The 16,049-nt window shown below is 40.0% G+C and overlaps 1 protein-coding gene across 2 annotated transcripts; it reads left to right on the plus strand.

Annotated features, from left to right (window-relative positions):
- Positions 1–1,986: 1,986 nt before the first annotated feature.
- Positions 1,987–15,425, plus strand: LOC121906004 (stromal interaction molecule 2-like). 2 transcript variants are annotated; one of them, XM_042424653.1, is made up of 12 exons: positions 1,987–2,777; positions 5,714–5,844; positions 7,618–7,729; positions 7,829–7,940; positions 8,091–8,206; positions 8,592–8,769; positions 8,873–9,050; positions 9,189–9,350; positions 11,301–11,401; positions 11,490–11,743; positions 12,316–12,502; positions 12,677–15,425. In XM_042424653.1, the coding sequence occupies exons 1-12, from the start codon at positions 2,657–2,659 to the stop codon at positions 14,190–14,192; spliced, it is 3,168 nt and encodes a 1,055-aa protein (XP_042280587.1). In that variant the 5' UTR covers positions 1,987–2,656; the 3' UTR covers positions 14,193–15,425. The 2 variants fall into 2 exon arrangements, with proteins under 2 accessions (XP_042280587.1, XP_042280580.1); XM_042424646.1 differs by having other exon boundaries at positions 12,316–15,425.
- The last annotated feature ends 624 nt before the right edge of the window (positions 15,426–16,049 follow it).

Genomic DNA, 16,049 nt, shown 5'->3' on the forward strand with positions numbered 1-16,049 from the left:
GACTGCAGTTACAGTAGAACTACGTTTACTACAGTCTGCTGTGCTTGACAGGAAACCACATGATTAGGGTCTTACCATTTGTACAGAATCCATTCTGTAGTAGTTTCTTATGCTTCCCTACCTACCTTGCTAAGTAGCATGAATCTGTAAATGTAACATTTGGCTACTTGTGTCAGTCAGCCTTACTTTGTGAGTTTTCACAAAATATAGGTATCCTGTCTAGTTTACCGCCAATTGGACGTTTTCATGGAAATGATGTAAGCAAATCTGTTGCTTTGTAGCACATATGTATATTTAGCAGTTGATTCATTGGTTGCACACCAAGTATTTACATCATACTAATCCAGCAGCGTCTGTTTGTGCTACCACCAAGCCCTATCTGACCAGTCTATGTGTCCATTCTCCAGCATTTTAATGTTCAGGGTACATCATCTTGATTTGATCTAAAGATGTTTCACATAAAGTCTGTCTCAGTAGTTTGGTAAAGGATCCACCTTTCAGTATCCCAGTGTTTTTACTCATCTGGTTCTGCAGAGGCAGAGGCATTTAGCATTTTTGGTCATCCCATTTGCACATCAAATCAAATCTTTGCTCATCACATCACTGAGGTGCTGGTTTCTGCACTGGCCAGAGATGGGATCCCCAATCTGTCCTTTTAATTTCTTATCTGTGCCCATATTCTCACTGTGCCTTTCTTTTATGTTTTGGTCAGTCAAGTCACCAAGTACACACTATCTACAAGGCCAGGTGTAATGAAAGTAAGTACTGTATAAGAAGCTAGCATGCTAACCCAACCTCATCATGTTATCATCCTGGCAGCTTTACAAGCATTTTCATTGCTCTTGTGTTTATGAAAGAAGTATATTTTACTCTTATATCCTGCCTTTTTTTCTCACTGCTCTTTCTCTATATAATACCACTCCTCCATCTTTTCAGTCTGCTGTGTTATGTCTCTTTCATAAGTAAATCAAAGTGGCAAAGTTATTCTGTGGAAGGTCATGAATAAAAACAAGTTGAAGCTGAATATCACTTGCACAGTATATATTTTTTTCTCTTAATGCTGTATCCCTCCTGTCTCATTCGTTTCCCTCCCTGCATCATCATCAATGTGCAGATCAGGAGTTGTATGACTGATGTTAGAGATGGAACCATGTAAAATGAACATATACTGTATACTCACACTGATCCTGCTGAGGCTTTATGGGACACTTGCCACTTGGGCATGCTCCACAGGGTAGAGGTTAAATCTGCCCCACTATTTTTAAACTGGGGGCCGGCTTGCTGGAATGAAACCTGACACTTTGTTACTGTTAAAGTGTGTATGTGTATGCATGTGGTCTGTTTGCGTCCCTCACACTTTTGACGCTTGTTTTAATCATTTTAGTTAACAGATAGACTGCCTGTGTCTTAGTGTTTCTTACGTGTGTGTCGAGGAAATTGCAAACCACTTATAGACATGATTAAAAACCGCAGGTGCACAAACATTTGCTACGTCCGTCCGCATAGCTTGAAGATCTGTGAACATGGAGGGATACAACTGTCAGACCCAGACAGCCAGGCCATGACATGACATATGCCATGCTATTCCTGTCATGAAAGTCTCGAGCAATAGTTGTCAGAGCGAGATGTAAAGGATTTTAATTGATCCGCCATCCAAACCAGAAGTAGCAAAGCCATACAACCAGATAGGATGATAAAAATGAAATAGGAGTGACTGTTGTGTTGGTTTCACTCATATGTATCATGCATTAATGTTTGGTCATGTAACAAATGATAGAATACGCCTATGAGCAAAAATAAATATAATCTGCATATCGAGGTCACTGGATCAACTGTACCAACTGGATTTTTTTGACCTCTATGTACATATTTGGGTTGGGGATAAGGTGAGGAAACATAATAATGTGTTGGAGGCGCTGTGTGCTGGAGACACAGAGGGAGAGAGAGAGAGAGAGAGAGAGAGAGAGAGAGAGAGAGACGGTCAGTTCCGAACAAGAACGTCACATCTCGACGTCTTCACTCTGTTGGGAAAGGCTTTACAGAAGAGAGAGCAGAGCACTGGACAAGTATGATTAGCTGAAGTAAAAGGAGACCAAGAGCCGGCAGAAAACAGACTCTTAAGTGGACACGAGGAACAGAGAAGCAGTCTGAGCAGGATTATAGGCATCTAGTGCCTTCCCATTCAAAATTTCATGAAAAGGGTATTTTCTTAGATCTACCTGTGGTTACAACTTTGGATTTTATCCATGATGGATCAGTCTCTGGATCAGTTATCCTGACGTTTTTTTTCTGAATGTCAGAATTTGACTTTTTTCTGGAATACCATTACCCATTTTTGGAATATTTTTACGCACAGTCTTCTCGTGTGTGTGGATGACAAATCGTTACTGCAGGAATTTTAAAAGTGTTTTTGGAACATTTTAATGCGCTGTTATACAATTTGAGTTGCAGACCAATCCGTCTTGTCTGATTTCTCAAGAGAATCATCAGTATCACATCTCTCCTGGCTGTACCCGTAATAGCAACAGATCGCCTAACACTTTTTCGCAAAGTGACACTGGTGCCTCCTAAACGGGAGCTGGTACCGTATATGTTCTTTCTCCATCTGTTTTGAGGAGTTTCTCAGTCTGGACGACGATATTATCTACTATCTGAAATGCTGCCCATATCCCTCCTGTTGCTCGTTTTCCACGCTGCGCTCTTCGTGGCCGCGCAAGGCGCCGATGACCTCCAGGGTTTTACCTTCCCAGGTGGGAGCGCAGGTTTTGACCCAACAGGTATGTGCTAAATGATGCGTGCGGGGAACCAACAAAAAGAGAGACCGAATGAAATAGGATAGCTGGACATCAATTCTCACCCTTGAGCTTGACAAAGTCATCTCATTCAAATCTGCCCTGTCATCGCCAACAATGCGCCATATCTCGTTTGCACATTGTTGGCACTTTGACAGCCTGTCACACGTCTGTTTTGAGATTTGCTTTCTATATGAATTGATCATAATTTGTGATCGATTTTCTTTCAAACTCGTTCTAATTATGCTGTTAAAAGAAAATACATTTTTTACCTCTTCTTGTGGCAAAGGTTTTAGAAAGTGTTTTTTTTTACTTAGCAGAATTATTTTGTTTTTAAGCCAATTTAGTTCATTTTAATGATACTGAAAGGTAGAGTGTGCTGCCTCATTTTAATGCACACTTACTTCACAGGAATCTTGTAAGAATAGCTCAAATTTTCAGAATATATATATATATATAGGACTTTGTCAATGGTTTTTATTTCACAAATGTGACCTCAAGACTTAATCTGCTTTGTGCTCAGCCCACCTGTGTAAAAGGGTTAAACTCAGTTCATATGTGGAGGTCCTACAGGGACAGAGATAACACACACACACACACACACACACACACACACACACACACAACACACACTGTTCAGAAGACCTTTGCATACACCATTGATATTTGATAGCCCATCCAGCTGAGAGGTCTTCTCACTGTTTAGAAATGCACGTTTCATCAACTACCAGGGCATCAATGACTGTGCTTTTCACATTGGTGGTATAGTTATTGAGCAGATGAACATGGATCATACTCACAGATAAGTCATATAAGTCATATCTCATGAGTCCATAAGTTTCAAGTGAAACAGCAGATTGTCAAGATTTTTAACTATTCACTCCCATGTCAAATTATTATAAGAATAACTCACATTCATCACAGATGTGACTGATATGTCAAACAACAGACAAAGACACAATGCATCAGAAGAATTTTAAGCCATTTTACACCCCACTGTGTTCAGTTTGTGTTGTTCTTACTGTATCCTTTAGAAACTTTCTCCAAGCAGGCTTGATGCTTATCTAGCAGTTTAGTCACTGGATCCTCTTGCACTCACATATTCCTTTGTGCTGGCTCTAACTGAACATAGGCTAATTACAAGATGATTATGAAAAAACAAACTACTTCAGAGATTAATTTAGGCAAAAATGTCAGAATTCTGAGATTAACATGAGAACTCTTACTCTAAATAACAACTCACTTTATTCCCAGAAGTCACTTTCTCCCGCAGCTTTACTCGTGCTCATGTTGTAGGCAGGGAGAGGCCACTGTCATTGGAGCTTGCTTTGATAGCGGGTTTAACTAGCAGAACTTTGACCCCTTGACCCCTCAGCTCCTTGGACCACAAAACTCTAGAGTCACCGAGACAAAAATGGGTCCTGACTCAGTGGACCGACATACCAGAATAACAGAAAGCTGTGTGTCATCTTCCCATGTATTAGCCTTCATGTATTATAATTAAACCAGGGACACACTGTACAGTTTAAAGCCTGATCACAACAGTTGATCTGACCCTGATGACTGATTTTCCAGAGAGTCCGTACTGCCATGTGACCAAATACTTTTGGCACATATTGTCCTGTAGTGTGCTGGAGTTACAGTAAATACTGAGCATCAAACTCATAGGTTAAACCAGTTGCAATGAACATGTTTATTTAATGGTGCTAATCTTGACTTTTCTTGATGGAAATCTGTAGCTTGAGCTACAGTAATTATTGACTGAAACACAGTGAAGTGTGCTTGTCTACAAGTGTTTGTCATTGGCAATATGCGTTTCCAGTTCACAGTTGGTTCAAAGTGTAAAAGTCTGTTAGTGTGTTCCTGACTTTAGTACTCATACAAATAGAAACCTGACAAAGCTTGGCAGTCTCTTGGTTCAGTGGCATCTACCTTGTATTATTATTTATACAAATGAAAACTACATGAAAGCTCTGGTGCAGACTGACTGGATATTGGGCTCTGATATGATGCTAATATCAAAAATATATAACTGTAACACTTTCCTTGATAATGTTGGTAAAAAAACAACAAAAAAACGCTTTGAATGACTGATGAAAATACAGGTCCAATTGGATGTTTTGCATTATTTCTTTTACAGACATTCTACAACAAACAACAAATGGTTTAAAGTTCAAAATTCATTCTTGACCTTCAAACCAACACTGACAAAAGATTGTTTTGTCAACTAATGGATTATACTGATTATGCAGTTGTCTTATTGTCCATATTTGCCTGATACAGTTTGTAAATATATATGATTGTATTCATATTGGTATTCAGAATATTAATTTTTGACTTATTTTTTGGCTTTGTAACCTTGACAGATTGACATGCAACACATGTGGCTGTCCAGAATTAAATCGGGGGCATTGAGATTATATGTGTCTTATTATATTGCATGAGTCTTAACCACTATCCTAGTGGGAAGCCCTGAATAATTAAGTTTGATTTCTGGCCCAAATTTTTTGTTTGCATTTAAAGAGAAATCATGGCCATTGACATCTTTATATATATATATATATATATATATATATATATCATTATGAAATCTCTTTGTTGAAATGTAGAAATTTTGGATGGACAAAAAGAGAGAGACTTCTCTGCACAGCAATAGAGAAGAATGAACAAGTAAATGTGCACACTCCATCTCTGCGGCTCCTACAAATTGGCATTAATGTATCTAAACACCGTCCAGATCTGTGTAGACCAGTGTTTTACTCCAAAAGGAGCAGTGAACATGTAGACAAGATAGTGATTAATCTATAGATCTGGTGAACTAATTTGTTGAGCTGGATTAATGAACAAATGAAATTAACTCCGTGGATAAGATGAGTGAAATAACGACTGACATAATGTCATTACCTTCCTGACCCATGTAGACCCCTGTATGGTGGTGTCTCCACCATGTATGAGTGAGGCCGATCGCTACAGCCTGGAGGCCCTGCGGAGCATCCACCAGATGATGGACGATGACCAGGATGGAGGGATTGAGGTTGAGGAGAGTGTGGAGGTACAAAACTCACTCCTCATGAAATGTTTATGCTATTTTGTTAGCTGTTGGGGAACCCCCTGTGCATGTGATGCAAGCAAGAGACAGACAGGGTAAAGCAGGGGTACAACAACAGGTGTCCTGGCTGGTGATAGAGTCAAATGCTACTTCAAGGATAGCAACGGTATAACTTTGCTTTTGGCTCTCTGACAAAATTGGTTTTCACTAATAGAGTACTCATGACCTTCACAGTCATACTTCAAGAGTATAACTCTTCTTAAGACTTTAGACTCTGTTATGCCTGTTATCGCCAGATATTTCAAACAGTCACACAGTCATCACACAGCGTCAGTGATTTCTTTGTGTTCATTGCCTGAATTAATTTTTTTCCTACTAAAAATTAATTGTAATGGGAAAACATCAGACTGTTTGTTGGTTTTGTTTTTGCATTCCTATATCACACCTCCCAAGCATTTTACTTTAGAGTAAAAATAATTTGGTTTATTTTTTAAGTTATAATTTGTTATCCAGACTTTTCCAATTGGTCATGTAAACAAGTGCATTCAACCAAGCATATGGCTCAGTACTTATGTGTAAAAGAATGTTTACTGCATGTAAAAGTGTGCTCATGCGCATGTGCACTTCTACCTTGGTGATATTATGTTGCACATGTTTTGTGTGTTCAGTTTAATATTTCACAGTAAATGATACCCAGACTGAACATGCGTTTTTGTCCAGAGATTCTGTCAGTCTCAACTCTACGTGACATTGGTAGTAAACCCAGAATTCTAGAATGCCTTTAGCCTTCCAGAATGCAGTTCAGGGATACAGTATCTAGGGGCTCGGGTTGCGGTTGCTGTGGAGACTTCAGGGGAGGGGCCTGGGCTCATCAGAACACAGCCCCAAGATTCCTCTGGTCATCATATGAAGGCCAAGGACACATTCCAAGACAGCCTTACCACACACACACACATCTGTGTGCAGAACCACTGAAGTTTGCAATATACACTCATGCATCTGCATCCATTATAAATAAATACATTCTCAAATCACTCTCTCCTTATTCCTAGATTGAAATCCAAGAACACACTGCAACACGCACACAATTTATGTTGGAAAGTGAGGTTAGCTCAGCCAGTGCTATTTTTGTTTTATCTTTATTTAACCTTTACTTGAGCTGGAAAACCTTATTAAGAATGTCTCTTTCATAAAAAAACAAAGCAACATGAAACAGATGGCACAAAATATGTCTAAAAGTATATCACAATATTAGAGTCAAAAATTGCAGTCATAAATCATGAATACAATTTCTAATACAGTCACTCTAAAATACCCCAAAACATTGGTACCAAGAAGACAGAAGAGACAAATTGTGCAGAAATTATTTATATTCGCAAAGAGAAACCAAATTTTACATCTTTAGCATCATACATAAAAGCTCTTTTACACTCCGTACTCAGTACGGACTTTAGGAACTGTTAATAAATATGAGTCCTGGGAATCAAGAGCATAGCTATTCGTAAACACTTGTTTAAAGTACATACATAGATAAGGTGGTTGTAACCCAAGAATGGATTTATAGATACTGTATGTATAAGCCAGTGCTTAAATTTATGTGAGGCTGAAGAGGACAAAGAAGAAGAATATAGCACTTTTCAAAACCAGGGTTACTAAGTGCTTCACAAAGTGTAGGTGCAAGCATACAATGACAACAGAATATGATACAAAGAACAATTATGTGTGAAAACCTTGCTTACTGTGAGCTAAACGTTTTGTCCCTGTCTGTCTTTGCAGTTCATCATTGAAGACATGAAGCAGCAGCAAACCAACAAACACAGCAACCTACACAGAGAAGACCAGCACATCACAGTTGAGGAGCTCTGGAGGGGCTGGAAGTCATCTGATGGTGTGTGTGTACGAGAGATAGTGTGTGTGTGTGTATGTTTGTTTCCAAAGATGTGAAGCTCTATTTTGTCTCACTTTGCCCTCTTGTCTCATTTCTCAGTACATAATTGGACTCAGGATGAGGTGCTTCGCTGGCTGAAGGACTTTGTTGAGTTGCCACAGTATGAGAAGAACTTTAAAGACTTTAAGGTCAATGGAAACACACTCCCCAGGTGAGAATATCAGATGACAATGCCATAGTCAACCAAGACTCACTGTCTTGTATGCTGTTGTTCAAGAAAGTCACTGTAAAAACAAGTCAGTTGTTGTTAATGATCATATCAACATAATGAACCTGTACTGCCCATCACATCTGTTTGTAGGATTGCAGCCAATGAGCCTTCATTTCTGAGTGGCCATCTGAAAGTTCAGGACCAGAGAGACAAACAGAAGCTCAACATCAAAGCTCTGGACGTAGTACTGTTTGGGCCACCTACACGTGAGAACAATTCCTTACCATCTTCCTTCTCCATACTCTTGTCTTTTTAAAGTCATTAATGTATCTGATCCTGCTCTGCCTACTTGCCTCTTTAGTATGCATACCTATCAACTCTCCCAGTTTCCACAGATTTTTCTGATATTTGAGGGACAACTACTGACATGCTCCTATTATACTGTGTCTCTCAGTAAGCTCCAATGATTTTGCAAACCCTTAATTTAAAAAAATGATAATATTGAATCAATCAGTCCCCAAAGTTAAGAAATTTGAATACTTAATTCAATGATTTCATGTGTCTTAAATTTGATCTTTTATCATTCAGTCATCTATGTTACATTTATGATAGATCCACTGCTCCTAATCATGACTCTCCATTTGATCCTAGGTCCTCCTCATAACTACATGAAGGATATGCTGCTAATTGTATCAGTGGTGATGGGAGTTGGGGGCTGCTGGTTTGCTCAGGCCCAGAACAAAACCAGCAAGATCCACATAAACAAGATGATGAAAGATCTGGAAAGTCTGCAGAGGGCTGAACAGAGCCTCATTGATCTACAGGAACAGTAAGTATTAATTTATTTTTCTTTGTCTGCCTCTCACCTACTGTACATTAATGATCTGGCTTTGTTTTGTTTGATTGCTCTAAAAACCATTTCACTTACTCAGACTGGAGCGAGCCCAGGAAGAGAAACGTAATGTGGCAGAGGAGAAACAGAACCTGGAGGAGAAGATGAGGGATGAGATCATGGGGGCACAGGAGGAGGCGCACCGTCTGCACGAGCTGAGGCAGGGAGCTGTCAGCGAGCTCAGCCGCCTCCGATATGCAGAGGAAGAGCTGGTGCAGGTAGACACACTGAATACCATATATACAACTCAGAGGAAACAACTTCACAATACCACAGAGATGGGTCATCATCCTTGGTGTAGTTTAAACATACTGAAAGCATTTTTATTAGACATTTGACTGGTGCCATTTCCTCAGGTTCGTGGAGCACTGAAGCAGGCAGAGAAGGACATGCAGGCTAGCTGGACTTTCTCAGAAGCTCTCCAGCTGTGGCTCCAGTTGACACATGAGGTGGAAGTCCAGTACTACAATGTCAAGAAGCAGGGTGCAGAATTACAGCTTGCCACTGCCAAGGAAGAGGTAATGTATGCACAGGGAGACACACATGAAAAACTCAGTTGTGACATTTAAAGGGACTGCACTGGACACATATACAAGTAACTGCCAAAAATGTAAAGTGCATGTTTCAACATAGGGTTATGAATATAGAAGATTTTCTTATCTCTGCCAAACTACATGCACACCTATCAACTAAGGGTCAGAATCACAGAAGAACTCACAATACGATACTATCACGATATTCTTCCAATGATAACAATATCTAACGATAAAGGGAGGAGTCTCTGTCTGTCTGTATTTCACTTTTCTCGACAACCGTTCATCCAATCTACTTCACACTTAGCGGGTGTATTGCTGAGGACCCAAGGAAGTGCAGTGTTGAGTGTAAAGTTGTTTGGATGAGAAATGTTAAAAATATCATCGAAAGAAAACATTCAGCAGATCTTGACCCCTCCAATATGGTGGAAACAAATACCGGTGTAAATACTGGCGCTGCATTTGTTTACTAGCGGATCTTGACCTTTCAAATATGGTGGCTGTGCAGACGCATAGCTGCAACATACAGCAGCCAAAGGAGTCTCTGTCTGTCTGTCTGTCCTTCAATTTTCTTGACAACCATTCATCTGATCGACTTCACACTTTTTGGGTGTATTGCTGAGGACCCAAGGAAGTGCAGTGTAGTGTGAAGTTGTTTGGATGAGTGGTTCTTGAGAAAGCTGCAAGCAGCAATACTGGAGAGCAGAGCTAGAGAGAAGGAGGCCGGAAAACACTGAGAGAACATGAGCCTGCCTGAAAGCGACACAACTGCCGAGAGAACATGAGCCTGCCTGAAGTGACACACAGTGGCTGATACAGAAAACACATGACAGAAATCACACAATCTTATTTAAGGACAATTTCACCTCAATTAAACTAATCTAACTAAAATTTAACTAAAATGGAAGGAGTCTCTGTCTGTCTGTATATATGTATGTTTGTCCCATCCGACTGACTTCTCATTTGGTGGGTGTATTGCTGAGGACCCAAGGAAGTACAACGTTGAGTGTAAAGTTGTTTGGATGAACAGTTCTTGAGAAAGCTGCAAGCAGCAGTACTGGAGGCCAAGCAATCAGCCCGTTCTGAACAGGCACGTTTTGAATGCAAAACACTGCACTAGTATCTCAACAAAGACTATACACGATATATCACAAAGAAATAATCTACAATATATCAAGATATCTGTAATTTAAGAAGAAAGAAAAAAATATTTCAAAGAACAGGCAATAGTCAGATAATGTACAGTGTTTATTAACAGTAGATTAGTTTCACAGAAAAGAAGTACAAATATCAGAACACTGATAAGTGTAGCCTCATATTGTGCCTCTCACACAGAGCTGCTGGTAGTGTTAGCAAGTCTGATAAGAGACAACAAAGAGGCCATGTTGTGCTAATAGCCCAAAGATTTCTTCCTTTTCTGTGGCAGTAAACACAACACAAGTGACGGTGGTAGGCTAAACGTTAATATGATAAACAATGGGGCTACAGCTACACGCTGACACTCCACCTACAACACACAACACAGGTACCACACAGGAACTTTAACAGAAGGCCATGAATGTGCTTCTTGGGACTGTCAAAGCTCCAGTGGACTCTGTGTTTCCAGCACAGACACGGAGAATCTGACAGTAGCCGCTCAGTGCTGATTTTTTACTTGCATTTCTTCTTCATTGTCACCTACAATTACCATCCATCTGACCATCAACAATCTGTTCAGTGCCTCCATAAGGAGGTGGGGGGTAGTGGCACTCTGGTTGTGGTAAACCTAAATAGCTGAATCAATTCTTAGCAGTCCTATGTTTAAAAAAAATGTATTGATACTTAGTGCCACTGTGTCGATAACATATCTTAAGCGGACATACTGCAATATGTTGCAATGTTGATTTTTTGTCCCAACCCTTACATCAACTGACCTGCACCTATACTTCCTTCCAGGCAGAGAGGATTAAGAAGAAGAGAAGTTCTGTGTTTGGGACTCTCCATGTGGCCCACAGTTCCTCTCTAGACCAGGTTGACCAAAAGATCATGGAGGCAAAGTGAGCCACAATACTACCTGTGCACATTTTGTTTATGTTTGTCACAGCAAATCTGTATAGGTCACAAAGGTCTTTGTATTTCCCAAAGGAATGCCTTGTCTGAAGTAACAGCCTGCCTACGGGAGCGGCTCCATCGCTGGCAGCAGATTGAGCGCATCTGTGGCTTCAGCATCATCAGGAATCCTGGCCTTGCAAACCTCACGGCTCAGCTCTACTCAGACTCAATTGCCATGGGGTTGCCCCGAGTGTCCCAGCCATCTTTTTCATGCCACAGCTCGGTCCATGGATCTCTGGAGGATCTGTTAGAAGAGTCTACTTCTCCAATCTTACCACAGATGCCAGGTAAGAAACCAGAAAGATGAGTTCTTTATTCTTTCTTTGGATCCCCATTAGTGTCCAAGTGTTCAGTCAGGTTGAGATTTGGTGACTATGAAGGCCATAGCATATAATTCAAATCATTTTTGTACTTATAAAGCCATTCAATGAACCCTCATTTCCTATCTGGAAGCATCTGCAATATCCATGTTTCTCCACTAGTTTAGTCGTGTTTCCTTAATTTGTGCTTCACACTTAACATAACTTTAATGTGCAAATTCACAGTGTTGACCAATAGCAAGCTGTCTTGACAGTGCTGAACTCTGATGGAACGGAGTTCAACTAGAGGAAACTCTCTTAGCTTACTAGCTGTGTTGTACCATCCAGTTGTATACACCCTCCTCTGTCAGAGTTTAACCTGCTTCAAAACAGACATGGTTTGACTTTTGCAAATGAATTTCTCTGTGCCACTTTGTGGTGTGACCAGGCCTTTAAGGTTGAAAACTATGGTGTACATATTTATTGCTACTACTACACCTTTGTGTATGAATTTATTGGTTTTGCTGATTGGTTTATCTTTTATCTATCCCCGCTTCCAGTTCCACCACTGAAGCGCTCTCCTCGAACTCGGGGTTCCACCATATGTCGGTCACGTCGTCCTGGCGTCATCACTCAGCCACCGGCTACCATGATCTCCGCGGACCCCGACCTCCTCATCCCAATCCGAGCTCCCTATCCTTGCTTTGATGAGGATGAGGAGCTCTTGCTCAAAACCCTAAAGAAACAGTACGTCACTCTGCCCACAACCTTTAGAGGCCAATTTGTTTGTTTTTACACACTGCTAAACTGTTTCAATGATGCCTCTGTTGATACAATCTTTGTTCATTCTTTGTTTCCTTTCTTCTCTCCTTTCTTATCCTTTCCTTCCTTTATACTTCCTTACCTTTCTCTCACTAATAGAGACTCCCTAGAGATGTACTCAGATGCAGACTATATCAGTTCATCTCCTCTTAGCAAAATGTACCCTAGTACACCTACCGCTGTTGACACCACCTCTCGAAAGCTCTACCATGATGAAACTGAGCTGCTTGCAGACAGCTCCATTACAAAGCCTTTGGGTAAAGAAGTAGAAACTGTTATTGAATCCCCAGTTCGCAGAATTTCTATAGAAGAGCTAGAAGCTTCTGTAGATGTTCCCTGCAGGAAGATGACAAAAGACAAAGTGTTGGATACTTCTTTGGAAATCCCTTCTTTGAAGATGTCCAAAGAAGAGCCTTTGATAGAGGCTACATCAAGGAAGACATCCCGAGACAGGAGTGAAGTTCCCATGGATGTTGTAGTTAGAAAGGGGCTTACCAATGAGTTGGATGCAGAATTTACAGCTAAGAAAGTAGAAAGAGACACAGTAGGGGATTTTATTGACACTGCTTCAAGGAATATATACAGAGAAAGAAGTGATTTACCACTGGATGCCAGAAAGATTCTTTGGGATGAATTAGAGGCATCAAATGTTGCACCTGGGAAAATATCAAGAGATATGATGGGCACTTCAATGGACAGTGCTTCAAGAAAGATGATACGAGATGAGGTTGAGCGTCCGTTTGACTCAGTATCCAGAAGGATTATGAGAGATTCAGTGGGAATGCCCCTAGACACAGCTTCTAGAAAGCTTCCATGGAATAAAGGAGAATATCAGCTTGATTCCTCCGTGAGGGCAATGGCAAAGGACAAAATGGTTGACATTGCTAGAACACCATCAAGAAAGATATCTAGAGATGAGATGGAGTATTGTGCAGATCCTGCTTCCGTAAAGATGCTACCCAGAGAGCAATTTGAAGCACTTGTGGACACCACGTCCTCCAAAGAAAAGCAAGAGTTTGGTTTAGAACCACCAACAAGTAGGAAGACACTGAGAGATGAACTTGAGATGTCTGTTGGCTGTCTCAGAAGGAGACTACCAAGAATGCCAAGAGATAACACTGACAATTCGATAGACACGCCCACAGGAAAAATCTCCAGGGATAGAGTTGATGTACCCATGGAAATACCTGAACAATCAATAGTGAGGGAGGAGTTGGTAGCATGTGAATCAGGCTCATCCCCAGGTCGAATTGGACAACCAGACCTTACAGTAACCTCCCAAGTGCCATGGAAGTCATCATCAGACGTTTTCGCTGTTGGCCCATTGAGCCAGCTTGTGTATGACGGAATCCTGGAGAAGTCCTGCAACTCCATGGCTACATCCCCAATCAGCCTCTCTGCCTCAACATCCAACCTTCCCCAGTGCAAGGAGGTGGAGCCACCATTGCCACCAGCAAGAGTTGCCTTACCATCTTCTGCATCACTCCCTGAGATTAAAGATGACAAGAACAAGGAAAAAGAAAAAAGCAAGAAATCCCTAAAGCTAAAAAATCTTTTTAAAAAGAAAAATGAGCCAACCTCAGAGAAGCTTCAAAGTGGTCTTCAGAAACTCTGACAATCAGTTGAGAATTTTTTCCTTTTTTATAATTAAAATTTTATTAACATTTTCATATCTTTTGAACCAGAAAATGTAGTTTTAGAACATAATTGAAAACATCTGGTAGCGAAAAGACACTACGTTTTAGAAATTATAACCTTACTTACTTAAGGATAGACATTTTAGAGCCAGTGGTGTCCAAAATACCAACATGAAAGTAGAGTAAGAGAAGCAAATAACATATTGTTCCCATTCTCTGAGATGTCAAAAAGCACTGATAGAATCATGATACATGTATTATGTCAAATGTTGCCTGTAAAAAAGTCAATAAAATATAGTACATTTGCTCAATTGCATATGTATGGAGATCAATATGAAGCTCAGTGAAGAGTCTGCCAGTTTTTAAACATGTTTTATATTTGAAACAGATTTTTTTCTGTTATTAAGTCTTATGTAGACATATGGTTGATACCATATATTATTTTAGATGCAATCTTTTTGATGCGTTGCCTATCTATGGTTGAAGGATTAAATTCTGTTTAAACAGATGCTGCCCTTCTGTATAACAGAGGCAATGCTTGAATTTAAACCTCCAATGAAGACATTTACTGAAGTAGGAAAAGAATACATTCTGTTCTGAGATAAATTTAGCTTAATTTAATGATGTCCTGATCTCATATTCTACCCCCCCACCCCCCACCAGATCCCGATTTGACTCATATGATATCAAGTATGAAACAGGGTCTGATCTGAGGAAATTTAAAGGCTTATATTATTTTACATGATACACTTCTGTGTTTCTGTTTTTCTCAGTGTTCTTCTCACTGGTTTGAAGTGGAAGGGGCAAACTAGGAAAAATGTGAAGTGTCAGGTATTCCTGTGCTCCAATTACGATTTAGCAACATTTAAATGAGAATCTGATGACATTTGAGGGGTTGCTTGTGTTGCACACCCACACAGTCCAGATGAAGCAGAGTAGCTGGAGTTTTGAGGTTTAACATCTTAATGAACAATACCAAACGACTTTTTTTTTCATTGAATTTGATTTATTTAAAATTTGATTTGATTTAAACTTCGAACTTGATTGTTTCTTTTTTAGTCATGGCTCTTTATTGTTATAGAGAAATACCTAGGATAGTAACACATCCCCCTATTCCCTTAGTTAGTATTTATAAGTAGTATATAAACATTTATTGATATAATAGTCATAACACACTATAATGTAATTATAATTAGATATAAAGTTATTTTAAAGCTGGAGTGCAGGACTTGTCTCCCCTTTCTGGCAGTGAGAGTAATTACAAAAACACTGTTGATACGTGCTTATGTCATAAGCTCTGCCGTAGCCTACTAACCCACTACTGTTGCAGCTGTAAAATGGTGGATAAATTGTTTTGAGCATAACGTAAACCCCATGATAGGACTCGTTTCACTATCAGAATTTCATCCATTTGGTCTGATAACAATTGGAAAGTCTAGAGAGCTGCACAGTTAAATTATTGTATCCCCATTCAAGTTAGCAGAGAGCTAACTGGAAATCAGCCTGCTCGGCCAGTGGAAGTCTCTATCTAGTGTGCATGCTCTGCCCATAAAGCAAGTGCAGTATGCATGCGTCCAGCCAGCACGGTGATGTCAATCGGGACACCAGATTAAAAACTCTGGTATACTGTGAAATACAAAGAGATTTACCTGATGGTGATAGGCTTAATCAACATTGTGTGAACTCGCTTGGCAAGGGCTTGAATGTAACAGAAGTTCATTTATATGTAAAAGTTCCGCACTGCAGAGTTAAGGGTTATTAATAGTGTTTGTCTGCAATTGCAGTGTCTCCTTTGAAGACTTTGTTTATGATAACAACTGTTTTACTATATCATC

The sequence above is a fragment of the Thunnus maccoyii genome, chromosome 2 (assembly GCF_910596095.1).
Source record: "Thunnus maccoyii chromosome 2, fThuMac1.1, whole genome shotgun sequence".
Lineage (NCBI taxonomy): Eukaryota > Metazoa > Chordata > Actinopteri > Scombriformes > Scombridae > Thunnus > Thunnus maccoyii.

Bases quoted from the DNA above. Each gene is read 5' to 3' on its own strand.
- LOC121906004 (XM_042424646.1), top strand. From the start codon at position 2,657: ATGCTGCCCATATCCCTCCTGTTGCTCGTTTTCCACGCTGCGCTCTTC. The intron at 7,941-8,090 runs GTGAGAATATCA...ATCTGTTTGTAG, and splicing joins AATGGAAACACACTCCCCAG to GATTGCAGCCAATGAGCCTT. The intron at 9,051-9,188 runs GTAGACACACTG...CCATTTCCTCAG, and splicing joins CAGAGGAAGAGCTGGTGCAG to GTTCGTGGAGCACTGAAGCA.